Source organism: Boleophthalmus pectinirostris, unplaced genomic scaffold (genome assembly GCF_026225935.1).
Source record: "Boleophthalmus pectinirostris isolate CB_2022bp ecotype Guang Dong unplaced genomic scaffold, ASM2622593v1 HiC_scaffold_22, whole genome shotgun sequence".
In the NCBI taxonomy this organism is placed as follows: Eukaryota; Metazoa; Chordata; class Actinopteri; order Gobiiformes; family Gobiidae; genus Boleophthalmus; species Boleophthalmus pectinirostris.
The window spans coordinates 33,416,058-33,433,437 of record NW_026571190.1 but is presented as its reverse complement, the minus strand read 5'-3'; the positions used below and the strand labels follow the sequence as shown (position 1 = coordinate 33,433,437).

General features: G+C 37.8%; 1 protein-coding gene across 2 annotated transcripts in view; it reads right to left on the bottom strand.

The window, feature by feature from the left end:
* Window positions 1–7,617, bottom strand: part of cntln (centlein, centrosomal protein) — a 175,889-nt gene extending 168,272 nt beyond the window's left edge. For both annotated transcript variants that reach the window (XM_055158740.1, XM_055158741.1), the window contains exons 1-4: window positions 7,358–7,617; window positions 7,108–7,198; window positions 3,089–3,177; window positions 615–699 (exon numbers count right to left, since the gene is read on the bottom strand). In XM_055158740.1, the coding sequence (XP_055014715.1) occupies window positions 615–699; window positions 3,089–3,177; window positions 7,108–7,198; window positions 7,358–7,365 (273 nt within the window). In that variant the 5' untranslated portion in view covers window positions 7,366–7,617. The remainder of the gene's footprint in view (window positions 1–614; window positions 700–3,088; window positions 3,178–7,107; window positions 7,199–7,357) is intronic.
* Window positions 7,618–17,380: the final 9,763 nt, after the last annotated feature.

The window sequence follows — 17,380 nt, the reverse complement described above, 5'->3', positions numbered from 1 at the left end:
AAAAAAGTTGACAAATTCTGCAAAATCATGCACCTTCTACTTGTTTGCACAATTTTCCCTCCGTTACTTTTCCCTCCGTTACCATGACCTTTCTTAATAAAAAATCTCATTACTCAAAAAGTAAGAGGTTTTTTCAACCTAATCTCATATTCTCATATTCATATTCTATCATATGGTAGAAAACTATATGAAGCAAATATTCAAACCAGTTTGTTAAGGATATGTAAGTGAGAACCGCTAGTTATCACTGTTTGTATTTATTGCCCAAAAAGTGTTGCATATTTCATTCCCTCCGTTACCGACATGAGTTTTTTAAATTTTTTGTCAACAACTTGAAATAATATTGCAGGTTTAACTTTACCCTGTTGGAGTGTAACTCTTTCCTACATTCTGATACTTTACTTATTTCAATAGTCCCTCTAGTTTCTGAATAAGAGACATTTTGAATGTAAAAAATCTGCCCCTGTTTCCCTCCGTTACCACTTGACCGGACCCATATAGCTCAATCTCTATTTAGTATGTTGTACTTTCACCTGCTGCATTGTTACACTTGAGCACATTTTTAGGCAAGAACAATTTTTCATTGCTCATTCCACAACTGCTCAAAACTGTACCTGCTCCAGCTCTTGGATTCTGAAGTCCTTGGACTGCAAAATTTCCAGCACCTTCCTGTCCTTCATCTCAGCTTTGTGCTTTTCTCTAGAGAGTAGAAAACACAAGATATTTAGGTCACAACTTAGAACAAAACCTTTGTACATCTGTGTAATATAAGAAGTTACGACTGAAACTGAATTTTTTTAAGTCTGTTATTTGCAAATTCTTGCGTGGTTAAAATATTATTTCCAACTTAAGCATGTCGTTTAAATGTAAATACTGTGAGATTATTGTTCACTAAGAACTACACAGAGAAAACTACAGTGAAAAATGACTATTCCCAGAGCAGCACTAAGCCCATGCTCGCTCCTCTTTTATCATGATAAACTTTTAGGGAGACAAAAACAGAGCCGCGTTGTGGGACCTGTTTGTTTCTACTGCATATGTCCCACTGGGGCCACCATCCCAGCAGCGCTCATCACTTACACCTATCCACGGGACCTTTCCTCGTGTCTCTTTGCCTCTTGATCGCCCGCCCCCTCCCCTGGCGCGCTCTGAAATAAGTACGAGGGGGGGTCCTGGGGGGGTGAGGAACTACATCTCCCTTGTACGTCGGGGCTGTATTCGCCATGTCCTGAGCATCCAACCAATCACTGAACAAGAGCGGCCCGGGAAGGGGAGGGGTCGCAGGGTGGAGGGTCCCAGTGGGTGCCAGCGCTTGACTGGAGTCGACACAATTATCATGTCAATATCCTCGTGTGGATCAGGTGATACAGAGCACCTACACTCTCCGGGCGCGTGTTTCCTTCGCTCGCGCACTTTTGATGGGCTTCCTGAGGGGCCCGGAAGGTGGGGAAGGAGCAGAGGGACTGAGAGAAGAGAACTGATGACTCGGTTTCTCTCATTCTACTGAGGAAAGTGTTTCAAGTATCTGAAGTTTTTAGTTTTTTAGATTTTTTGTCATTTATAAATCCAGATTTTTTAAAGGTTCCACATTATGCTGAATTGACCCTTGTGAGCTTCAAGACATGTTTGAATGTTTACGCTGTTAGGCTCTTTTTTCAGACAGGGCTGGGTATCATTAAGAAGTTGCCGATACGATACATTTGCCACGATACAATACATAACTTGATACAGTGAGCTTTCAATTTCATACGATATATTTCAATTCGATTTGATATGGTTCAATAAAAATAAAGGCTACATCATGGCTGTGATACTAAAAAAGTCTTTGTTAAACCACTTCTTGTGTAAAGTTCATATGAAACACAAACATTTTAATCATCAAAACAGTGAAAATGTCAAATGTGTCGCATAACTGAGTTTCCTTCCTCTAAACAAGCAACAAAACTGTGGCACTGTCACAAAATAATTGAGTAAAATATCCCAAAAAATACTCTTGCAGTCCACGATATCGATAATGTTTGATCACATTAAGCGATACAATACATATATTCATTTCCATATTTTTGCAAGTGTTTGTTTTCATACAAACACTTTCGATTGCTTTTCGATTGCTCAGAGTGTCTGATCGGACTGGACACGTCGCAGCAACATCACGTGAAGACTCTGAGGAAGACCGCTAGTGAGCAGTCGAAACTGTCAGGTATGAAAACAAATTCTTGGTCTGAAAAAAGAACCTAATAACATAAATTATTAGTAGACAAAATTTACCTCATTGGGTGTTTGAATATTGTTACCTCATCTAAAACAGAACTGGAGTTGTGTTTTGCTTCATTCACACGTTTGAGTACACTTTACTATTACTCTGTCTACATCTCCAAAGGTCAAAATGCGCCGTTCCACCTTGTGATGTCACGTTAACAGCTACAGTTTACCTTTTCTTCAATGGAGATTTGCTATTCCAGGGCTGAAATTAACCAAACGATTTTAGCGAAAGTGTATGGAGTTAAGAACACAGTGGAGCACTTTCTGTATTACCACATGACATCACAAGGTGGAACAGTGTTTTCCGGTTGAGAGAAAAAAAACACGGCCTAAATATGCTGTTTTTGTGTGTTAAACATGTGTGAATCAAAACACAATTCCAGGTCTGTTTTTGATGAGGTAACAACATTATAACATAGATCTGAAAACGGTGTAATCTGTTCCCTTTAAGACCAGCCCTCAGCTCTCCTCGGAAAGTTCCCATGCCACTGTTTTGAGTATAGCTTAGACACGCAGCAAAAAGGTCATATTCCGTCTCACAATTTATCCGATAAAGACGCGCACACTTGGCAGACGAGTATCAGCTGTCCAGAGCGGGAGCAGAGGAGGCGAGCGTTTTCATTAAAGAGGCTTCCGTGGATGAACCTGTAGACCGGGGATAAGCAGGCTTAAATCAGCATCGGCACCAGATTCCCCGGTAACCCCCAGCAGAATGGCCCCGGTGCCTTAAAAACCCCCGTTCCCACTTTCACACATATTTCTCCGACTCGCCGTGAGATAAAGGAATTTTCTCGGGTAAAGCAATTTGAGAGACGAACGCGCTCACCGCTCCACCACCAAACTGACAGCCTGGGTCAAGTCCGGATTGGCCACTTGTAGACGTTTCCATAGGGACCACACAAACTCCTTGTCCGCCTGTGGAAATAAAAGTTGAGCAGTTTATTTAAAAAGGAAATGACATGTTTACCCAATAATACGCTGTAATGTGAATCATCTATGAACACATGAAGTCCACCTGAATGGGTTTGAGACAGACCTGGGCATTGTACAGCTCCCAAGTCACATACGTACGGCCCTTTAATAGATTCTGACCGGCCTGTTTAAGATCATTTGGATTTACAAAATAATCATACTTTGCTACATTGCTTTTATTTTAGAGATGTTTTTTTTTAATGACATTTTTGTAAGGCAACCTCACTTTTTCATTGCTTAGTCATAAAATAAACTCTTACCAGTCATACCAGCTCGTCAAAACATTGCTATTTACTGATTTTTATAAAGAAATACAATTAATACTATGCTGAATTGAGTTAAGCACTTTGGCCTGGCCCTTCACAATATTTTCAGTTTCCACCCCTGGTTTAAGATATTAGTTTATCAGTTCATATTTCAGTCAAAAGTTACTGCTGCTGGTGTTTATTACAATGTGAATTTTGGACAGAATCCTACATTTTAATAACCACATACTGCAAATTGGATTGTAGTCAAAATACTTGTAGAAAAAAAATCGCAATTAGACTATTTTCTAAAATTTAGCAGACCTGTTACATGTCTGCGTAATCCCTCAGTTGTCCAGGCAGGTTCCAGTGTAATTCTTAATGTAATTCGTTGAAAGTTGACACAAGTTTCAGAGTAAAGACATCTCCACACAATATCTATGTGTGGCTTCTTCAGTTCTGACTCCAAACTGGTGAGTCACTGCCTTTGCCATATATACAGTAAATATAAAAGCCCTGTTACATGCAATAAAGCTCCAGTTAGTTTAGGCAGGAACAAGTATTAACATTGAATTAAATCTCACGCTGCACACACGTAACACTGTGCCAGAATTGTGACTGAACAGCAGAGTGAGTCCATCTTAAAACCCGTAGCTACTGGAATTCGCACCCTACTCCAACTCTTGAAGACGCAGAAGATGTATTGAAGAATACAAACTAACAAATAAACAAGATTTTAACATGTATTTAGTGTACCCATATCTGTCCTGAATTAATTTGTATAAAAATGAAGAAATGTCAAATAAGGAAAACCGCTGAATACAGCTAGAAGCCCAGAAAAATGAAAGAGGGCTCTCGGTGACATTAGCATAAGACAGAACTGCCAGCGATCAATAATTTAACGATCTTATACAAATAATTTTTGATCTGCTCTGCCCTCTCTAATTACGCGGCGCTCTTAACGGGGATCTTCATCACTGAGATGTGACCTTCGACTCAAGGGGAGCAGGCATTGACACTTGTCATTATGCACTATTTATGACCAGGGAGCCGCCGTCCAAATCAAAACTGGAGCTTGCTGCGTTTTTCTTATTAATCAATTGCTTTCTCCAGATGTGTTTTTCCACCGCCGCTGCAAAGTAACTAGCCCCAAAGAAACTCCAAACTGATGACAGAGAGAGTCATCCTCAAGCGCAGCGCCCGCCATGCCCCTGACACATTTCCAATTCAAATTGTCTCTTTGCTTTTTCAAACATTTTTAAGCTACATTACATTTAATGAGGGACATCTAAAAAGTACATTTTCTGACATTAAAAGACAGAATTATACCAAATCGACTTAATATAAAATTATCTGATAAATTATGTTCACATCATCAGAAGATAAAAGTCCTCCCTCCCACTGGAATCTACTGGTCTCCAATTAGTACATGAATCTTAAGCCCCTTCTCAAAAGTGTCTTATCAATTATTTAGTCAAATGGCAGAAGCAGACCTTGATACGACCATGAGCTCGACATACAAAGTGGAGGAGCGTGGATACTCATGTCAGTAAGCATTTGTATGTGTACACAGTTAGGATGAAGGGTCCATCCAAATGAGTCGTCCAAACAGCAAACCAAGAAAATTAACCAGCAACTTGAAAAAGCTCTGGCTCCGACTGGCCTTTGGCTGCCATTAGACGCCCCGCATGTGCACACGTGTTCAGGCAGGCTCATCAAGGCCCTCTCATCTGCCATACGCTCTTTAAAACATGCGATGGATGTCTGTTTGATGATGGCTGAATTATTCATTTGAAAAATCTAGACACTAAAACACCACGGGCTAAACATACCAAAGAGGGAGCCACTGGAATCAAGCCACATATTAATAACATTAGCACTGGTCTAGTAGGATCATTTGCTGCTCTACAGATCAGTCTTTTTCTCCTTAATGGTCGTCCAGAAGTACATGGTGCCGGAGACTTAAAACTTCAATGGTATTCAAATGCCACGGTTTAAATGGTACAGTACACGACTTTAGGTCCTTATTAGATAGACAGAATCACTGATGGCCTTCCCAAGATGAGACCACCAAGGACGGGCTCTGCTCACCAACAGGCTGTGAGAGAACTGACGATTACAAGGAAACTAGAAACATCAACGCTCTTAAACCGTCCAACTCTGGAGCTGGTCAAATACAACTGAAGTGACAATGAGAATCAAAATGTGAAAAAAGACCATTAGGGAGCTCTTAATATAATGTTATTATCAAGAGGTTGTGAACATACAAAAATAATGATACAGTTTAAAAAATCTTAGATTTAGTTCATGTGACAGTGTGTACAATATTGTTGGGACAGTCTTAGCATCGTTCTGCATCTGTATTTCCACATTCTGCATTTGTATTTTCAACTACACAATGAAAATGTGCTCAGCATTCTTTTCATCATGTGACATCACGAAGTGTAAATCTATGAATGTTTGGATGAATGAAAATGACACTTAAACTCTTCTTAAACAACACTGTCACCCTAACTTTTAAAATATGACAAATAAAGTAGAAATATTTCTGTTGCTAAAGACAAAAACTTCACAAGAACTGTTCCTGTCATGTATTACTTTCACATAACGTTGTTGTTTAACACCAGTCTACCTGCATGATGAGTTAGTACTCATCGCAGTGCTCATCTGAGCATATGCAAACTGAGAGCTGAGTTCACTTCTCTCACGCTTTTAGGCACCACCTGGTGGTGAGCATGCAGGGACAGCCTCTACAGTCACAGAGAGAGGGGAGGAAAAGGCTGGCATCGTGCTTCTGCATCTCTTAAAAGTACAAAATCTCACCTGGGGCAAACTTGAATGTTATTTATGAAGACTTTTATGTCACTCATTAGATAATATATTGTTTATAATAATGTTTTGGTCATGACCATTAGTCGGAAGAAAACTGAAAATGTACACTCAAATAAAAGCACTGGTATATGGCTAATAATGTACTCAATCACAAATACAAGTATTACTGACAAAATATTACTTTAGTACATAAAGTATGCATGAAAAAAAACTACTAAGAATACTATTCATTACCTACTACACAGTTTAGATCAGTATTTTATACAAAAGTTGATCACATTTAAAAATGTACACAAAAAAGTAAAATTACCCCCAAAAATCTACTCACTTTCAGTAACAGAGTATTTGTAATTAGTTACTTTCCACCACGGCCATGGCATATGGACATACATAAGGACCTTTATAAATATATTCATATGGCAATATAGTACAAGAACAACTTTATGACTTTATATGCCTAAAATGTGTACATTAATTTCAAATTTGCATGTGAAACAAATCGATCAGCTACAGAAGACAACCAATTATGCAGATAAACCTTTTAGCCTACCTTATAAGCAATGCACATTACACAACACTAAATAGATACTATATTGAATGTCACTACAGTCAAAGACCAGATTATGTGTCTTGGTGCAATGACTAATAGACTAATTATTTTTAGACACAAGTACAAAATCGATAGACAGCCTGTTGGAGTGTCACTAGTGCTGTTTACTTTCTGATTAATGATCCAAAAACAGGTTACCTCATTCACACGCTGTTATTGAGTTATTAATGGTTAAATAATACAGACCTGGCACTGCGTAAGCTCATCTGATAACATCTTCACTTGCTCCTCCAGCGCAAGGATCCGTGAGTCACTGTCATCTGTGATTATAGTGGGACTGGGAATAAAGAAAGAAAGAAAATAATAATAATAAATCACCGGTTTATTACAGGTTAATGATGTTGATGCTATTAGTAAATACACTGTAAACGCAGCATATTCCAGATAAATTATGTAAGATACAGGGTGGCGTTATAAAAATACAGCTCACACTTACCTCTCCATGGTCTCTGCCTGAAGAAAACTCCACGATGTAAAACTTTATAATAATAAATGTGAAAAAGATGCTAGCGAAGTTTAGCTACGCGTCGTAAACGTGTACAAGTGTCACATTTTTGCACTGACAGCCTTCACTAAAGCATTTTAATCGTGCCCACGCGTCTCCAAAAGTTAATAAATCGCAAATATAGCGATCGTGTGTCTCTGTTGCTAAGGATGGCGCAGGTTTCGTAGTGCAAAACACAGTTGTCAACAATAAACCCCCGGCGCTTCCTCCTGTTTCAAATGAGCCGCTGTTTCCTGTCTGCGCGGCCTTTTACGACACTTTCACACGCTTTACGGCTTCTTGAGTTTTATGAATGAAAAGTTTGCAACCGCGTTTGGATGGAAAATTATATTTCCTTGGCTTCCAGGAAAGGCAGTTCATAGTTTATGCTTCTTAGGAAACTAAAATAATTTACAGCTTGTCTGGTTGTCACTCGATGTGAGCTTTCTGAATCTTTCATTTTATACTTATTTATAGGCGATTTAATTGTTTCAGACACGCAAAGTACATGCAATAAAACATGTCTGTGGAGAGGCAGTTTCACACAGTATGAAAGAATCAGTGCTTTTCGATGTGTAATCGTAAAAACATGTCATTTAATACTGCACGGCAAGATTATCCAGCAGCAGATGTAATGTAGAGGTCACGATGCAAAGGACTCTAGGCTGAAATGACTCTGAATTATTCCTTTAAATGTGGTATAAAAAAAAATAAATAAATAAAGTTTCAATTTGACTTAAAAAAAAAATACTTAGAAATAAGAAAAATCTTAGAAATGAGGGAAAGACTGACCGCGCCCTTGTGTCCCCTATCACAGATTTATCCAAGACCAGTGATTTGTCCCAGTTTTATTCAAGAAATGTCCCAGGTGTCCCTATTTTTGACCAGTTTGATCCCTGCCAACAGTAAAGAGAAGCATACATTGTCATTTGTTTAGGTAAAATACAGAAAAGCTGCTTAAAAATGACCAAAACACAAAGAAAATGTGACTATAGTGACTCACATTAGTGCTGAGTGCATAACAATTTTTCTTGATTGCACACTAGTTTCACAATTTTATTATTACCAACCCAAACCAGGGATGTCCCAGTTTTTTGTTTTGAAAATCTGGTCACCCAGGTTATTTATTGTTTCAGACAGGCAACGTGTATGCAAAAAAAAAACAAAACAAAAAAAAAAACAGGTAAAATCTGTGGAGAGGCAATTTCACACAATATGAAAGAGTCTTTGCTTTTCAATATTTAATCATAAAAACATGTAATTTAATATTGCACGGCAAGAAAGAAGTTAGTATAGAAGAAGGGTGACCAGATTTTCAAAATCAAAAACTGGGACATCCCTAGTTTGTAGTGGTCGGTAAAAATAAAATTGTGAAACAAGTGCATAATTAAGGAGGATTCTTATGCACTTGGTCCATCGATGACTTATTTATGACTAATACATACTAATGTTAGTCAGTATAGTCACATTTTCTTTGTGTTTTGGTCATTTTTAAGCATCTTTTCTGTATTTTACAAATGACAATTTATGCCTCTCTTTACTGTTGGTTAAAAATAAGGACACCTGGGATATTTCTTGTATAAAACTGGGACAAATTAGTGGTTTTGTATAAATCTGCTGGGACAGGGGACACAGGGCTCAGAACTGGGACTGTCCCGGGTAAACAGGGACGTCTGGACACCCTAGTTTAATGCCATATCATGGAACATCCCAGGTGAAGTTAGCATTTCTGTGCATTTGTTAAATTATTTTCTATATCCTTATCATATACAGTCTACATTGAGAGATGAAAGGCTAGACCTATCAGAATAATTAGGCTACTATTGATTCAGTTCAGTTTATAAAAGTATATAAAAGCTGGAAACAAAACGGACTCCAGGTGCTCCAAAGAAGTAAAAATCGCACGAGGAAAAATATAGTTAAAAGGCCTTTATTTAAATGGCCAAAGCCAACATGTTTCGACCAGCCTGGACTTCATCAGGGCTTAGTTGAAGACCAGGTTGGTTGAAACATGTCGGCTTTGTCCATTTAAACACTTTTTAACTATATTTTTCCTCGTGCGATTTTTACTTCTTTGGAGCACCTGGAGTTTGTTGTTTTTTTTAGGTTTTGATCCTTTTTCCAAGAGCACCCTCTACCTGCTCCCACTGATTGGAACACCTGCAGCAAACTGGAATCACTCTCTCTAATGGCCGATTCTTGGATAATTCTACTATTTATTTGTCGAAGTTCGTACCATTTAACGATACTGTCTATTCAAAATGGTTTACTGATTATCTTGCTTTATTTTAATCTTAATCAGTAGCCAGCGTTGGGAAGGTGAGTTTTAAAATGTATTCCCCTACAGATTACAGATTACACACACCAAAATGTAGTTTGTAACATAATCCAATAAATTACATTAGTTCTAGTTTAGTCCTGGTTTTAGTTCTGGTTTAATCCTAGTTTAGTCCTAGTTTAGTTCAGGTTTTAGTTCTGGTTTAATCCTAGTTTAGTCCTAGTTTATTTCTGGTTTTAGTCCTGGTTTAGTTCTAGTTTATTTTTGGTTTAGTTCTAGTTTAGTTCTAGTTTAGTCCTAGTTTAGTTCTGGTTAAGTCCTGGTTTAGTTCTAGTTTAGTCCTAGTTTATTTCTGGTTTTAGTCCTGGTTTAGTTCTAGTTTATTTCTGGTTTAGTTCTAGTTTAGTCCTAGTTTAGTTTTGATTTTAGTTCTAGTTTAGTTTTGGTTTTAGTCCTGGTTTAGTCCTAGTTTAGTCCCAGTTTAGTTCTGGCTTAATCCTAGTTTAGTCCTAGTTTAGTTCTGGTTAAGTCCTGGTTTAGTTCTAGTTTAGTCCTAGTTTAGTTCTGGTTTTAGTCCTGGTTTAGTTCTAGTTTATTTCTGGTTTAGTTCTAGTTTAGTCCTAGTTTAGTTTTGATTTTAGTTCTAGTTTAGTTTAGTCTGGTTCTAGTTTAGTCTAGTTTTAGTTTTCTAGTTTAGTCCTAGTTTACTTCTGTTTAGTCTTTTAGTTCTAGTTTATTTCTGGTTTAGTTCTAGTTTAGTCCTAGTTTATTTCTGGTTTTAGTCCTGGTTTATTTCTTGTTTATTTCTGGTTTAGTTCTAGTTTAGTCCTAGTTTAGTTTTGATTTTAGTTCTAGTTTAGTCCTAGTTTAGTTTTGGTTTTAGTCCTGGTTTAGTTTAGTAGTTTAGTTCTGTTTAATCTAGTTTAGTCTAGTTTAGTTCAGTTTAGTTCTGGTTTTCTAGTTTAGTCCTAGTTTAGTTTTCTTAGTTCTAGTTTAGTTTAGTTCTAGTTTTAGTTTATTTCTGGTTTAGTCTGGTTTAGTTCTAGTTTATTTCTGGTTTAGTTCTAGTTTAGTCCTAGTTTAGTTTAGTTCTAGTTTAGTTTTAGTCCTGTTTAGTTAGTTTAGTCTAGTTTAGTTTAGTTTAGTCCTAGTTTAGTTCTGGTTTAGTCCTGGTTTAGTTCTAGTTTATTTCTGGTTTAGTTCTAGTTTTCTAGTTTAGTTTTCTGGTTTAGTTTATTTCTGTTTAGTTCTAGTTTAGTCTAGTTTAGTTTTAGTTCTAGTTTAGTTTTGGTTTTAGTCCTGGTTTAGTCCTAGTTTAGTCCCAGTATAGTTTTAGTTTAATCCTAGTTTAGTCCTAGTTTACTTCTGGTTTTAGTCCTGGTTTAGTTCTAGTTTATTTCTGGTTTAGTCCTAGTTTAGTCCCAGTTTAGTTCTGGCTTAATCCTAGTTTAGTCCTAGTTTAGTTTTGGTTTTTAGTTCTGGTTTAATCATAGTTTAGTCCTAGTTTACTTCTGGTTTTAGTCTGGTTTAGTCTGTTTATTTCCTAGTTTTAGTCCTAGTTTATTTCTGGTTTTAGTTTAGTTTATTTCTGGTTTAGTTCTAGTTTAGTCCTAGTTTAGTTTTGATTTTAGTTCTAGTTTAGTTCTAGTTTTAGTCCTGGTTTAGTCCTAGTTTAGTCCCAGTATAGTTTTGGTTTAATCCTAGTTTAGTCCTAGTTTACTTCTGGCTTTAGTCCTGGTTTAGTTCTAGTTTATTTCTGGTTTAGTCCTAGTTTAGTCCCAGTTTAGTTCTGGCTTAATCCTAGTTTAGTTTTGGTTTTTAGTTCTGGTTTAATCCTAGTTTAGTCCTAGTTTACTTCTGGTTTTAGTCCTGGTTTAGTCCTAGTTTATTTCTGGTTTATCTCTAGTTTAGTCCTAGTTTAGTTTTGGTTTTTAGTTCTGGTTTAATCATAGTTTAGTCCTAGTTTATTTCTGGTTTAGTTCTAGTTTAGTCCTGGTTTATCCCAAAATGTGAAAACTGAAAATTACCGCCTTGTAATCCATTTATTTCAACAAAGTAATCCAATAAGTAATCCAATTAATACTCACTGAAACAGTAACTGTAACTGAATACAGTTACTCATAATTTGTACTCTGATGACGTAACTTTGGTTCATGTAATCTGTTACTCCCCAACACTGTCAGCAGCATAAAGTAGTTTCAATTTGATCGTTTATCGCATTATTTCTTGGCAGAAATATATCGTGCTTCAAAATGTGTTATCGTGACAGGCCAAGGAAAGGCTTAATTTAAGAGGAGCAGAGATGTGTGCCTGACATCTGCGCTGCTGGTGAGACAAGACAACTCCATATTGTGTGGCTAATGTATTTAAGTGTCAGGCCAGATTCTGCGCTCTGCTTGGGCGAGGGGGGGGGGGGGGGGGGGATGAAGAAATATGAGCACTGGCACTTCTCTACACAGTTCGACAAATGCTGCTTCGTCTGCTCGCTGTACGACATCCATAACGCGCACGCACGCAAGCGAGCCCGTCCAGAAGAGGAGACGCAATCGACTTAGCGTGATTATGCTGTTCCTTGACCCGCGGACCCAGCCTCTCATTAAGCTCCTCATTTGCGGAACAATTTTGGAGGCAGTGGACTGGTACTTAATGTGCACAACATCTGCCCGCCCTGCGCCTGGCTCCAGCGCCCGCTCCGACACGTGGCATCGATCTCACTCGCGCTCGTCACACGCCGTAATGACCGTCATACATCAGCAACAGGCCTCGGCGCGGAGTCCTCTCCCGGGGTCAGAGGTCAGGCCCAGACAAGATCAGTAATTACAGAAACGGATGAGGACAGTTTCGCGCATATTCGATCACAAACAGGGTCAATCAAAAGTCAAAGCTTCTCTTGTTTTAGTTAATGATTTGAAGCAGTTGCATTTTGTTGCACCATGGTTGATTGCTCCACTTGAGAAAATAACCGTGTTTTTTTTTTTTTTAGACTGTATGAGCAAATAATTGATGATTAACAAGATTCTCACATATAAGTTTCCCTCAGAAATCCTCAAATATATATCCAAAACACTGCTAGACTTTCTATAAGCCTCTCTACTCATACAAGGACCCAAAAAATTAACTGATTTGTTGGATCAAACTGGAAAAAAACAAATAATCTTTAATCATCTTGGGGTATTTTACATGTATGGGGTATTAACTTCTAACACTTAACATATTTAGATCGCCATGTTTCCTTTTATTGTTTTGAAAATGCTTTACTCTCCGAAAACAACGTATTAACATGTTTTATACGAGTCTTCTCTCTCTTTGCTCCCCACATTAGGTTGCTCCCCCTTCAGAGCACCATCACAACACAATCAGCGTGCATCTCACTAATGAAACTTCTGCACATCGTATCAGGTTTGTGAAGTTGTTTTGTACAGTTTTGTGTCATATTTTTGTATATTTATGGGGAATTGTCGCGTGGGAGCGTGGGTCACGAAGGCATTGAACAAAATCTTACAACTAAAAGTAAAGAGGGTTCAAATATCGCCTGGGAGAGATCACTAAAAGGACATTTTGATAAGGGAACAGCATTATAACATGGTAAAAAAAAGAAAAAAAAGAATCTATAATAATAATTCTCCATACTTCATAATAGGCCTTGGGATTAAATCATAACTTACATGCAAAACATCCATAGAGGAACATGAGACAATATAACAGAAAACTAAAGAGCTGCTGGGTCAGTTAGGCCTATTATAATATTAATCCTCTGTACATTTTCACTGTAGAAGTGGGGAGAGTTTGGGGTATATTTGTTGCGATACAAAAAGATTTGGGAAGTAGAGGGTTGAATAACTAACTTCTATCAGTTCATTATGTATTTGTTGCAGCACAATACTGTCTATTTAAAATAGTTTCCTGTCATTTTCTTGCTTTATTGTTATTGTGTCAGACGCATGTTTCAGTGTTATCGTTTACTGCACTATTTCTCTGTTGCAATATATCGTGTTCGTGTCACTATACCTTTATCACTCTTGATAATAATAATAATGATCGCTTACTAAAAGGTGCATTTTGTAGCATTTCTAGTGGAGGATCCGCCACCTTTTGTCTAGAATGTTGCACAGTAAGATCACAGTTCAGATCTTCGGAGAGTCGCCTCTACTCACAGATGGAATTATTGTATTTTTGAGCGATAGAAGCACCCGTAATGAATAAATGCTAGTTGTATATACCATTAGCGCTGGGTATCATTAAGAAGTTGTCGATATGATACATACCTCGATACTTAGGCCACTATACCATACATATATTGATACGGTGCACTTTAGATTCAGTGATATATTTCAAATCAATTCGATATGGTTCAATAAAAAATAAAGGCTAAATCATGGCTGTGATTATTTATTTATTTCATTTCAATTGCAACATACAGCATGCACGGAGACATTAGAGAGGACATAACAAAAATTGCAATACAGAATAATACAATGCAAATGCAGTATGTATGTGTGTAGTATATAGGTGTAAAGTGTGTGTAAGATAGTTATGTAGTTATGTAGAGATTCTTAACAGTGTATTGGAGGGATCAGCTCAGTGTTGAGAATAATGACAACTGTGGAAATAATAATAATAACAGTACATACACCAGTCTGTGTAGTTACAAATGGGAAGAGGAAGAGGTGGGGGAACCTAGTTATGTTTGTCAATGAGTTTTTCAGATTGATGTTTAAGCCTCCCATTTTTTCGTGTGCTCAAAAAAACAAAAACAAAAAACTTACCTTAAATGACAGTGTAAGAAAATGTTCTTTTGTTTGTTTTTGTTTGTTTTTCTTTACCCTGTGCTGTTGTACATGTATGCCTATAGCTTTGTGAGGTGCATTAAAAGACAGTGTGGTGCATTTTAAAAAAAAGAGAGAAAAGCTCATGAGAAGTGGGATAGGTTCCTTTTTTTTTTTTTTGCTGTTTGCTGTGATTCTAAAAGTCTTTGTTAAACCACTTCTTGTGCAAAGTTCATATGAATCACAAACTAGACTTTTAATCATCAAAACAGTGAAAATGTCAAATGTGTCACATGAACGAGTTTCCTTCCTCCAAACAAGCAACAAAACTGTAGCTCTGTAACTAAATAATTTAGTAAAATATACCAAAAATTACTTATGGAGATATATCGATACAGCAGCCCACGATATTGATACTGTATCATCACCTTAAACCAGGCATGTCCAAAATACGGCCCGTGGGCCAAATGCGGCCCTCGGACAATTTTTTCTTGGCCCTCAGGCTTCCACGTGACTTGGCCAAAATGACATTACATCAATTATAAATTAACTTTTTACTGCAAGTTTTCTGAAAATCTACTTTGATAAAGTGAATATTGAAGATTTGGTGTGTGGTTTTGAGGATTTTAGCATGAATAAAGACTGATGGCTCATTCTGAAGTGTTAAACATGCACGTATTTCAGTTATTCACTGGATTGAGCTCCCGTCTATGGCCCTCGATCGGCCCTCTGCTTCGTCTGTGTTTAGAAATGTGGCTCTTAATGAAAAAAGTTTGGACACCCCTGCCTTAAAAAATACGATATATTGATATTTTTGCACACCTTCATATACCGTGGAACATTCTTGGCTCCATCTGTCTCGTCTCTTGTCACAGCTTCATCCCCACATGCTCGTACTCATATAGTCGTAATCATCACGAATACAACAGATGTAAACTGACTCGAGCTGGAAGTATCCTTTGTGTCTAATTGCTCAATATTTAACCTGCACAGTGCCACCCCTTTTGAAACAAGACAGCTCTTGTATTGACAATCCCAAAACGCACTTAGCACTTCCCACCTGCTTTCTGCCTCACTGGGAACTACAGCACTCTCATAATCTCCAGGCGCCAACCAGTGACAACACACACTGAGATCATGCAAATCCAAGCACCATGAAAAATTCAGGAACCCCAGTGACAAGCAACGGAACGAGGGGAGAGGAAGAAAAAAAACGCGACACCCCACGGAGGATTGTGCAGCGAAATCTCCGCCTCTGCCGCCTCAGGTAAGTGTCTGCATTAATGCGCTTTGAAGTTGAAGAGAAAGAAAGAACAGAGTGGGAGAGATGACAATAGCTACTAAAGAGTCACAAGTCCCCCAGCTTTGTACGTTGGTAGTACAAGCTCCAGGTGGGATGAGCGGCGTTTAGTGAACACGGGGATGAGACAGGCAGGCTGCGACTTGTGAGGGACTGGATGAATGGGACCTCTTCTGTACATGTTCCTGTTTGATGTAATTACATTGGCTTCGACATTATGAGACTTGTTTGCGCTGCGATGTACCTGCTGGAGTTCACAGGAGTAAGAGACAGCCATGGCCCCGAGTGAGAAAGTGTTAGAGACGTGATTTAGTGCCAAGTTCTGCGTAGCTGGCGGGTTAATTTTGATCATTAAGGTGGTGGAAGAGTGGTTAACGTTGCGTGTTCAGCGTTTCCCACAGGTTTACGCTGTCTGAGATTATGATGGCATTTTATTACAGTTTATAAAGTGTGAAAAAGCACTGATTGTACATACAGTAGTGAGTTTTTTTTTCTTTATTTAGACATAAAGTACAGTACATGTGACAAACAAAGATAAGCTCTAAGCAGACAATAGATGGACAGATCGATAAAATACAATAACACAAAGGCAAGGCAAGTTTATTTGTGTAGTGTTTATATAATTTGTACACAAAATAATTCAAAGTGCTTTACAGATTACGAAAGACATTAAAATCCCAGTAGAAACAAATCAAAATAATTAATAGGGATGTAAAAATAACCCAAATATCGTGATACCGTATCGTCAAGTCTCACAATAATATCGTGGCCTGTCACAATACATCGAATTGCAAGTTCCATTTGTTAAATCAGGCATGTCCAATATTTTTCTTGGCCCTCAGGCTTCCAGGAGAATTGGCCCAAATTACCTTGAATGAAAAATTAACTTTTATTGCAAGTTTTTTGAAAATGTACCTTGAAAAAGCCAATATTTAGTGTGTGGTTTTGAGGATCTTAGCATGAATAAAGGACTGATAGCTCATTCTAACGTGTTAAACATGCACATATTTCAATTATTCACTGTAAGGAGCATGAGTTTATGGCCCTCAATCAGCCCTTTCATCATCTGTGTTAAGATATGTGGCCCTTGATGAAAAAAGTCTGGACACCCCTGGCTTAAATGCATTGTTTTATAGTACCACTAATAAATATAATAAACATCAGGAACTACATATCCCATGATGCATTTCAGCACAGACGACATGAAGTAATATGTTTTTTACTTGAATTCTTGATGGAAATAATTCAATAAAAATCTTGTCAGGGTATTTTAAAAGCAAAAAAAAAAAAAGTTCCTCTCTACAATTATATCAGTCTCTTCAAAATATCGTAAAAATAAATATCGTACCGTGAGATACATATCGTGATAATATCGTACCGAGAGATTTGGATATCGTTACATCCCTAATAATTAATCGTCATAACTTTAACATTAAAAAGAGAAGAGTGCAGAGTAAAAATGCATCTAAACAGAACTGTTTTGAGCCTGGATTTAAACAGAGAAGATAAAGCAGAGGCCCGTCTCACATCTTCAGAAGACTGTTCCAGGTTTTGGCTGCTTCTCCGTGTTCAGTCCGGACTCTGGGCTCCAGCAGGAGGCCGGTCCCTGAGGTCCTCAGAGTGCAGATGGT